The 11,036-nt window shown below is 42.7% G+C and overlaps 1 protein-coding gene across 1 annotated transcript in view; it reads right to left on the bottom strand.

The window, feature by feature from the left end:
• Nucleotides 1–9,075, bottom strand: part of LOC107121843 (nibrin-like) — a gene marked incomplete at its 5' end in the record, with an annotated part of 29,562 nt that extends 20,487 nt beyond the window's left edge. Inside the window, 2 exons of the mRNA XM_015424846.1 lie at nucleotides 7,187–7,290; nucleotides 8,916–9,075. Of these exons, the coding sequence (XP_015280332.1) occupies nucleotides 7,187–7,290; nucleotides 8,916–9,075 (264 nt within the window). The remainder of the gene's footprint in view (nucleotides 1–7,186; nucleotides 7,291–8,915) is intronic.
• Between the last annotated feature and the right edge of the window lie 1,961 nt (nucleotides 9,076–11,036).

The raw sequence follows: 11,036 nt of genomic DNA, 5'->3' as shown, positions 1-11,036 counted from the left end.
CAAGAGAAACAGGAAAGATTTATAAGGATTCAACTCCTTCATTGCAAGTGTTCTTAGAAAGTGTCATCTTAAATCCTGCTGAGAAAAAAGAGCTGGAGTTTCCCTTCACAATCAAGAAACCTTTGAGATGCCACGGGGCCCCGAGGGCGAGACCAGAAAGAAAGAGGCTTAAGACTGGCGGTTTTATCCCTTTGGACGGAAGAAGACTGGGCTGCAGTGAACGTCTAAGAAGTTATTAAGATTTTAGAGAGTTTTAGTATAGATGTAAAGGTGGAAGGACTTCGGAAATTGCCTTTATGAAGCGAGTTGGAGGAGATGCTCGGGAAATCTTCTCATAACAAGTAACAAACTAACATATAAGCTTAGAATGGTCCTCACAAAGTATATTGTTTATTAACAGCTTTTTTTTTTTCATTAACAGTAGTTTAACACGGAATGATCTCCTAACCTTGGGTTTTTAGTTTAGTGTGGGTTGCCTTTCCTTTCTCCTTAATTGTAGTTCCCCTATCCCTATTTTTTCTTGGTAGTTTTTGTAGTATTAAAAAAAATATATCCCCTCCGGGGGCTTAAAAAAAAGAGATGTGAGGGATGGAGCCTGGAGAGGGTAAGGTTTCAGGAGGTGTGGGACCTTGGACAGGTACAAAGCAATAGACTCCACCCTCCAAACCAACCATTCCCTTCTGGGGAACCATCGTTGCCAATCTCCAGGTGAGGGCTGGAGACCACTCAAAATTACAACTTTACTTTAGGTAGCAGAGATCAGTTCCTCTTGAGAAAATGGTGGACTCAGTGTCATTATACCCTGCTGTGGTCGCCACAGCAAATTGACACTGAGTGTCCAAGGCCGTGGCACCCCCCCCCAGAGCCTCTTTCTAGAGGCCATTGTATTTATTTCCACAACGAGCCTTTTTCCTAGTGAAACCATAAATATATTTTTAAATACTTAGCCATCTACTTCCTTTCATTAAACAATGGAATCCAATCCAAGTGTTCTAATTCCTAATCAGGGTCTTTTCGAAAGAAAATAAAATCCCAGATAGGCATTGGGAAATCTAATCTAAAAAAACCTTTTCAGAATAAGGCAAAAATGTCCTTTTAATTCTCCTTTCCTTATCCTAGTGTCCCCCTTCCTTTTAACACACACATACACGTGTGTGTGTGTGTGTGTGAGAGAGAGAGAGAGAGAAAGAGAGAGAGAGAGAGACCAAGTCTCAAAAAAACCCCACCCCACAAACTAGCAGAGCAGAGTGAGCTCAATGTAAATTGTGCTTATCAGAAGAATCCACCCACTCACCCTCTCTCTGAAGAAGAAAAATGAAAATTTATACCTGAAATAAAACTTTGCCCATCTTAAAGGAGCAATGGGAGTTAGGTTTTACTCTTTCTCCTGCACGAGCACTTGCTTTTGCTTTCCCTCCCCTTCCCTTTCTCCCGAAGCCAATGGAGGAAAGGGAGCCAGTTTGGTGTAGTGGTTAAGAGCGCAGACTCTAATCTGGGAGAACTGGGTTTGATTCCCCACTCCTCCACATGCAGCTGCTGGTGTGACCTTCGGTCAGTTATAAGACCTTTCAGAGCTGTTCTCTCAAGGGCAGTTCTCTTAGAGCTCTCTCAGACCCACCTACCTCACAGGGTGTTTGTTGTGGGGAGGGGAAAGGAAGGGGATTGTAAGCCACTCTGAGACTCCTTCAGATAGTGAATGGTGGGGTATAAATCCAATCTCCTCTTCTTCTTCCTCCCGAAGGAAGAGAGCTCAGCCAACTGAGGGAAGGGGGCTTGGCTTGGTTCTCTACCACTTGAAGCAGGAACCAGGAAAAAGGAACTAGGCAAAAGCGAGCTGTCATGAGGTGGCAGCAGCAGCGCCAGAGAAGGAAGCAACAGAGAGCCAGTTGTTCAGGGGTTAGATCTGATCCCTGCAGAGGCCATATCTGGCCCACGGGCCGTACATTTGACACCCCTGGTTTAAAGCATAACCCCTTAGTACATAGCTTGAAAACAGGGCCCTTTGTACATAGATTGAAAACATAGATTGAAAAGAATTTCCCCCCTCCTGCCAAGATTTGGATGTCATGGCACACCAAAGCATTAATGCACACCAAGACCAAAAGTGCTTCCGACATCCCTATATGGCTCCTTCTCCCCCTTTTACTGGGTGCCGATAACTTCAGCTAGCACAACTACTCTGCATAAGAAGAATCTATGTCATTAAAACTCTGAAGAGTTGAAGCCACCTACAGTGCCTAATGGGTCAAATTCCTTTCTTCTGCTTGCAGAAATATATTCCTGTTTGCTCAAGGGAGAGAACAGGTTTCCATCAATTCCTCCCTTCCCACTCCCTTACCCCCACTTTGTATCCTAAGGCTCTCCCACCCTCAGGAGTGGCTTTTCAGGGTGTACAGGGATTACAGCAAAAACTATCTATTCCACAAGCAGAGCCCTACTTGTGATTCTTTAAATTCAATCACTGGCTAAAAATCATCTACCTTAAATATGAGAACTATAGTTTAAATATTAAAGATTATTCAGTACAATTTATAGTTACTAGGCCTGCTCTAGAGACGATACAAATTATGGTCTTAATTCCAGACTGAAAGTCACAAGGAAAGTCTTATTCAAGGAAATTTAAAGACCTGAATTATTTTTGCTGATGAGAAAACCTGATGATGAGCCTCATCTCAAAATCTGAAGATAGGACATATTGTGTAGAATGCTCTTACTGAGTAAGCATTAATTATATGATTTCTTCCTAAAGCAACAACTGTTTTGTTAATGTACCTATTCTCAAAAGAGAGCCCATGCATCACTTTGAAAATGTTACCATAGAGATATCCATAGAAACCCCTGAAAGTGAAGCAGTCTCATAACGTCAGAAAATTTCAGCAGCTTCCTAACAGCATACATAACCAAAGCTCAGTGGTACCCACTTTATGCAGGTGACTAAATATAATTATATGTGAGGGAGAGCTCTGTCCCAATCAGCCTCAAAGAGGCAATAGTCAGAATCCTGCTTGAAATAGTCTTCCTTGCACCCTCACAGAGAAGTTGGCCAGTATCCAATCTCACTTTTTAAAGCCAAAGTAGTTGGAGCAGCTGCAGAAAGTCCTAGAAGGTAGGATTTTAACTAGGCTCATTTCAATACAGCTTCCAGCTGAGGTTCAGACCCAAGGCTGCCTTGGTCTCCTTGCCCAATGGGGAATGTGGATTTACTGATTCACTGGAATCTTATGTGGCTTTTGACCCCACTGATCATTATATTGTTCTAGAATCTAGATGGATGATGTGGACTTGGAGAAGAAAGCTCTCCCTTCCAGTGGTTTCACTCCTTAATTACTGGAAGATTTCATAAAGGAGTGCCAAGAAGATCCCTGTAATATTATGGCAGCTGTTTAGTTGCGTTTTCATAGGAGTTGATTCTATCTGCACAAAACTACTGGGCGAGGTCAGTTGACCAAGGTCAACAAGAGGTTGTATAAAGCTGCATAAATTAAAACTCAGTCCAGATAATACAAACATTCCTCAGTGGGTGGCTCTAGAACTGAAGGAGTAGTGGAAATACCTATTCTGGAAGATCTCACGCTCCTCCTAAATGAGCAGGATCACTGCATAGAATTTTTGTGATTCTGTGCCATATCAGGTTATATCCATGGCCAGGAACGCCCTTTTTCTATTTCACTTTATATGTAGGCAATGCATCTTCTCCGAAAAAAGTGACTTAACTATAGTGTTCCACATGCTTTAGACTCCACACTACTCTATGTTTTGCAGTCATTGAAAAAAACCTAGAACAGAGGTGTTGAACTTATTTGTTATGAGGGCCGGATTTGACATAAATGTCACTTTGTCGGGCCGGGCTATGTGTGCCATAAAATTTAACACAAGGTACCAGAGATATAAACGTTATAAAGATGATTTCAGATGCAAGCTGGCAATAGCAGGCGTGACTGGATTACGTGTGATATGCAGAGGGGTAGTAGGCATGGAGATATCAGTACTGGTAATGAGACAGGAAACCTAGGGCCCCGGTCACACGGAGCATTAGGCATGCTAGAGAGACGAAGATAGGCGGATTTTCCGGGTGCGATCTTACCGCCACATCTGGGAAGCGTAGAGCTCCCGTGGCGTACCCGAGGCTTCCCGCTGAAGATGCTGGGTAAAAAACTAGTACCTCGGAGGTACTAGTTTCCGGAAACCGCGGGGCAAGGGCAGGCGTCTGATCGGGTTTCCGGTGGTAGTTCCAGCGGCCGCCCATGTCCCCTCGCAAAAAGGACCCCCCCCAAGTCTCCACGGATGTGCACAAGCATCCAACGGAGCATGCGCACATTTCAGTTTTTTTAAAAAACACAACCCCATTTGCCACGCCGCTCCACTTCTTTGCCGCATTGTGTGATCGGCACTTCCCCCCTAACCACGGGAGCTCGAGGGGACCTCAACCCGACGCCTGATCGCGCAGTTGCGAGTTTTAAGTTTGCTCTGGGGCAAACAGCCATGCCTCCCCCCCGCATTTTCCTGCCCGTGTGGCCGAGGCCTAGGTCTCAATTTGGTACAAGAGGATTCAGTTCAGGAGGATGCAAAGAATAAATACAAATAAGTCTGAAGAAGTGAGCAGTGACTCACAAAAGCACATACCCTACCACAATTTTGTTGATCTTTAAAAGTGCTACTGGACTCTTACTCTTTCTACCACTATTAGAAACCACAACATTCAAAAACCAGGGGGGGAACATTTTAATCTTCTAGGAATCCAGGGCATTCAGTCGCTGACCTAAGAGTAGCAGTTCTTTTACAAAGGAATTTCAAAGGGAGATTAGAAAGAGAGACTGCTGAATTGCAACTGATCATGAAGCTCAAGCCAATGCAAACTACTGGACTGAACTGAGACCTGGGTTTCTTTTCTCATTACCAATGCCTGCTATTGTCATTTGGCATCTGAAATCACTTCACTCTCCAAGATGTAAGGACAGATGGACTCACATTCCAGCTGTATCTGAAGAAGTGAGCAGTGACTCATGAAAGCTCATGCCCTGACACAAATTTTGTTAGTCATTTGGGTGCTGATGTACTTTTGCTCTCTTTCACTAATAAGGAATGCAAGCTGTGCTGTTAGATTTCGACCCCCCCCCATCTGTTAGAAATGGAAAGGGGGATCTCTCCAAGACAAGTGCCATGGGACTCCCTCCCCTCCCTCTCTCTGACATGCTCTCTCTCTGGCTCCCCCACCCCCAATACCTAGAATAAAACATTTTTGGTCTTAAACACAGAAAGTCTGCATACTCTCCCCCCTCCCTTTACCACCTATGTATCTCTGGCCAATTTCTTCACACGTGCCATGCATCTGAGCTGTGTTTCTCGAAAGCTTATGCTACAATAAAGTTTGTTAGTCTTAAATCTGCAACTGGGCTGTTTACTATTTTGCAGCAACAGACTAACACAGCTAACTCCTCTGGATCTATTAAACTCAGGAGACTCTCTCTCATACATTTTTGGTCAAACACAGGGGAGTCTCTCTCTTTCTAGTGTGCTCCCTCTGGCTTTTTCCCTCCCTCTCTACCTCTGAAGAAGAAAATGTGTGCTTCCACACAAAAGCTTATATGGGGAATAAAAGAGGTTGCTGGTCTTCTTAAAAGTCCCACAAGATGCCATTCTCCTCCCTCTCTATGTCTCCCCCCCCCCTCCTCCTCCAGAGGGGGAGGAGCTCTCAGCCAATCGAGGGAAGGCTTTATTTCTCTTCTCTGAAGCAGGAAATAGGAGAGACTGGGGGAAAGGAGTTCCTGCAACTAGAAACAGGAAGCAGGATAGAGTCAGCTGCTCTCGGGCTGGATTCGAGGCTTGCAAGTGGCCGGATTCGGCCTCCAGGCCGCATGTTTCACACCCGTGACTCAGAAGCTTCTATTGGTCGACAGGGGTATCAAACATATGACCCAGGGGCCGAAAGAAGCCCTTCCAGGGCTCTTACCTGGCCTGCAAGCAATTGATATGGATGGAAATGTAAGGTACTCTTCCCCTTTTATGGTATCTTTTGGAAAAAACCTAGTCTTGTGTAGGATTAAACACATTTACTGGGGCTTTTGTGGATTCCCCAGTAAATCAATTGCTTTCACTGCTAGGAATAAATTGCTTTTGTTTGTATTTTGAGTAAAAATAATATTGTTAATTGGGTTTGCCTGTGTCCTTTATAAAGTTTATATCTCTGGTACCTGGTGTAACATTTTATGGTAATAAATGAGTTTGAGACCTCTGATCTAAGATGTTGCAGCAAAGAGTGGCTATAAAGTGTTAGCTAACTGAAGCAAAACAATCCAGACTCCAAGAACTCTGCTAGTTACCGATTTGTTTCTGGGCCAGATTCAAGGTGTTGGTTCTTCTCTCCAGAAACCCTGAACAACCTTATTTCAGGGTATGCAAGTATATGTATATATTTTCCCTGTTTGTTGAGGTCCAGAAATAACAACCTCTTGTGAGTATTACTTCACTCTGCAATTTAAAATAATCTTGTTTCAGTGGCAGCTACCACCTCTCTCACTCCTCTTTCCCAGTGTATTTTTAAAAACTCCTTCTCCTCTTGTCCCCTGCACTTGGGCATCTTTTGTGGCTGGCACAGCTTTGTGGCTGGCAATCACTTAGTGGCTATGTCCACCACATTGAGTTAGAATTTCAAATGTGCCCACAGGCTCAAAAAGGTTGAGACCCCTGCTATAAGCCCATAAACCAGGATTCTAAACCACATTGTGTTCCAAACCAGGAAATCCGCATGTCACACACAATAGGAGAGAGACAAGAATATGCAAAGACCTTTCCAGATTAAACACAGCATTTTTATTTAGGTGGACTTTGACTCTTTAATCATGCTAGAATGCCTGCAGTGGTATATTTGTATTTTAACTCCTGCTAAATTGTTTTCTAATTATTACCACACTAATTTGAGTTCTCTTTTTATGTTTTACTGTTCACAACTTTGAGATTCAAATTAAAATGAACACTGCAAAATTTCCAAACAAGATTAAGAACCTTATTTTATAAAAGGTTAACAGTGCCTGAAGAGCAAGCGGATACATGACTTGGGTATGACGGCTATATCTAAGCAGGTAAAGATTGAGAAGTTTTAAGTTTCAATAAGTGTTACACGACAGAACAACAGCTCAAATTATATTCAATCAAGTAAAATGTAGGATATACACTAACAGCATATTACCTTTCAAGCTTAGGTAACTGTTGTTTGGTCTGAATAGCTTTGATTAATTCAGCAAAATATTCTGGCTTTGTAATTGGTCGACCACAAATCAATGCACATATTGTCTAAAAATAAAGCAGAAAAAATATTAGTTTAATTCTCAATAATACAAATGCAGTACTGGCTGATCATATTTCTTTCGCCTCTTTAGTAGTCACTTTTTCTCCTGTACCCATTCACTGGTTGAGAGTATCTCATGCCTTGACAAATCCCAGGCACCAGGTTGCCTAGAAATTTCATTGTGGAACCTAATAATTTCAGCAGTGTCTCTCAGTAGAACAAGCCTTATTTCTCATTTTTACATCAGAATAAGTTCTGCTGTATGGCATAAAAATATATATACATTTTTATCACTGCATAGTTATATGTTAACTTTACACCATTCAATAGTGGGAGATGATCCCCATAAATACTTTCCAACTCCTGATCACTCCCTATGGCATACATCTGCTCCCCACCCCTTTCTTCCATGTTCTACATTTCTCTTCCATTTCCACAGTGACCTAATAAATCCGACTTTCCACCTCCCCACTTCATTATTTATGGTTTCTTTAAGGCCAAAATCCAAAGGCCTAAATCCCCTCAATCTTAACCCTTCCTGGATGACCTTTCTACCTACTAAACCTCAAAACCTAAATTCTGTGCTCTTGTAGAAAGTATCTGCATAACAGATCTGTCTCTTGTGTACAGCCTCACCTCAGTATTCTTGTTATTAACATACTATTTTTGCCATCTAAGGCATTTTTTCCCTATACAGATTTCAAGCCTGATGTCTCCTAGAGTGTTACAATACTCCAGCATGGTAGTGCCTGCTGCCAGGAAATCTCTTTGTGTTCAAACATGCAAACAAATGAATCAAAACAAATCAAAACAGAGAAAACTGACACATAAATCTAAAAATCATTTTGCTGTACCAAACAATTCAAAGGCTCTAACATTTTCACTGAGTTACCTTCTGTGGCAGAATTTTGTATTAAGGGAGACTTGGCCATTTATGTATAAGGGTATATGGAACAGATGTAGCAAAAGCAGACTTTGGTTTCTTTCCATGAAGCACTGCAGTATGTCCAATGCCTGCTTCCTAGCTGCAAAGTGGGGCTGGCTGTGAATGAACTGTTTCCCACACATACCTCACATTCCTCTAGCCAGAATGCACCAAGGCTGGATATCTAGAGATGTTTGTCTGTACCTCACCTGCTCTGGCCAGAGGCTTAGACCTAACTGATAGCCCTCGGGGAGGAAAAGTTTATGGTTTTATGGTGCCATCAAGGGGAAGGCTGTGGCTACTGGTGCACTCATGACATTCCCACAGGACATTTGATATCATCTTGCAAAAGGGAATAAATAGTGTCAAGGTTCCATTGTTCAGCACCACCCCCTGAATGCCTTTCTGGGGTCTTCAGGTGGTGGTCAAGAGATCTCTCTTAATTATGTACACTGCCATTTTTGGTGAATGCTCTGAGATTTATTTTTATATTATGGTAAGGTTCAAATAAATAGATTGTACTGCAGGCTTGTGTCCTCTTCTCTGTCCTACCAAGACTTGGTGTCCTGCCAGAATCCCATTCAGCCCAGTGAAGCTGGTACACCAGGTGGAAGTCTGGTGACCAGCTAATTTTTTTTTTGGTTCTGCAACACCTTTTTTGGAAATATCTGTAATGTACTTGTATACCAAACACACACACATTACCTTCACAGTAACTTTGACTGAGAGCATTGCAAGATGAGTACATTCTTCTTTCCACTCACTCACTTCATGGCCTCCCAGCTGCAGAATATTTTGACTTAAAACATTTTTTTGTGCGAGATCTAAGCACGAAGAGCACACAACCAGGGGCTCATAGTCTATTCTGCAAAGGACAGTAATAAACCACGTAAGTATTCAAACGAAACAATCTTTTCAGACACAATCAGCCAGCCCAGCATGGCACTGAGAATATTCCTCTCCCCCTATCCCCAATATAAACATTCCACATGGGTCCGACTGACCTGAGCCTTAAAGATCCACCCATCAGTATAGGCACCTTAATTTATTTATTAAAAAACTTTTTCTATGCCACCTGTCCATCCAAATAGGGTCCTCAAAGGCAGCAAAAATCAAAACAGTAAAACATTGCAACTTTAAAGCATCAAAATATTAAAACAACATTTACAATAAAGTATATATAAAAGATTTAAACAATTCAATTAAATATATAAACACACATAACACAACCAGGGATGACAGCCAACAACAGTTAGTAGGTGAACACCAAACAACACACAGAAGTCTTCTCCTGCTGGCAGAAGACAATAGAGGCAGATAGGTGAATCTCCCTGATTCCAAAGTTTTCTGTGCCATGCCCAAGGCCCTTTCTCATGCTGCCACCTGTCTAGCCTCAGATGTCCAGGACACCCAAAGCAGGGCCTCCAAAGATGACCAGAGTGGATGGGGTCAGTTCATACAGAAGAAGGCGGAACTTAATGCCTTGAATTACTGGCTGCCAGAGGCATGCTGGCACTAAAGTAAATTCCATCCTGACTCCAAGCGTGAGGTGGCGAAAGCTGCCCTTCCTAATCCCAGCCTACATACAGTAGTATGCCAAGAGGAACTGTAACTCCACCATCTTCCAGGGATAATCATTTGGCTATTTCCAGTGCAGATATATATCCAAAAAATACCTTATCAGTATTTTCCAGATTTATTTGAGTGTCTGAAAAATATCTGGGATTTTTGGGATACTAGGAAATGAAATCTTGGGAATATTTGGGAATAACCGGGAATATGGTGAGCCAGTGTTTTCAGGCTCCCAGGATTGGGTTTTTTTCCTTTAATTTTACTGTGTGTCTGTCTTGCCTGGGTTTGTTATCAGCTTGCCAGGTTGGTTTCGGCTCAGATTCTGCCCCTTTGAAATTGGTTTTGTTGCTTTGCAACACTGTGATCTTTGGTCAAGTTACTTTCCCTGATTCTGCATTATTTCTTTGAGTGTGTTGGTTCTGTCTGCTTTGGGAGGCTTTCTAGGCAATGGCTGCTTAGCTTGCTTTTGTGTCTTGGACTATTCTTTGCCCTGGAGAAAGCATAGAATTTCCTCCCTCCCCATAGGAAACAACTGAGGATGGATGGGAGCACCCTTTTCAACTTTCACTTGAAAGTTGGGTGTTATTTAATGGACAAGCACCAGTGGCAATGCTGCAGTTTTGGTGCCATTAGCTTAAAAAACACCCCCTCCAGCCCCCACCCCAAAATATTCCCCATAGGAAATAATGGAACCAAACAATATCAGAAACCCGGGGGACACACACACACACACACACAACAACAACAACAGATACGAATACTAAACCAGTATCTGGAATCTGGATAATCAGGAATACTAAAAAATTTTGGCTTTCTGATAATCTGGATCTGAAAAATAGCAAGGTCTAACCCACCCACCCCACAACCAACTAAGTCCTACTCCCAAGCAAGTTCCTGCTCCAGCCCCCCTTGATTTGCAAGCTGTGAAAGACCAATTTTGGAAACCTCTCTACATCAAGAAATGCCTCAGGTTGCTTACCAAAATGTTACTAGCTGAAGCAAAAGCCCACACTGTTCCAGCCAACCCTGGGAGGGCTTGGCCAGGCCTGATTAAAAATAAATAAATCCACTCTGTGGCAAAGGGAAGTGAGCAAAAAAGAGCTCTTTCCCAGGCAATCCGAAAGAGCCTCAAAAGTTCCTGCTGGGCCATAAAGCCAACTACTTTCATCTTGCCAAATATAGGGATAGGGGTGGGCAATAGGTTCTGGCAAGATGAGCAGCCAGCCTTTGTAGCTGAGGGTTGTCAGCCCTTAT

This window comes from Gekko japonicus, unplaced genomic scaffold (genome assembly GCF_001447785.1).
Source record: "Gekko japonicus isolate JY-2015 unplaced genomic scaffold, Gekko_japonicus_V1.1 scaffold1168, whole genome shotgun sequence".
Lineage (NCBI taxonomy): Eukaryota > Metazoa > Chordata > Lepidosauria > Squamata > Gekkonidae > Gekko > Gekko japonicus.
This window is presented reverse-complemented; position numbering and strand designations above follow the sequence as displayed.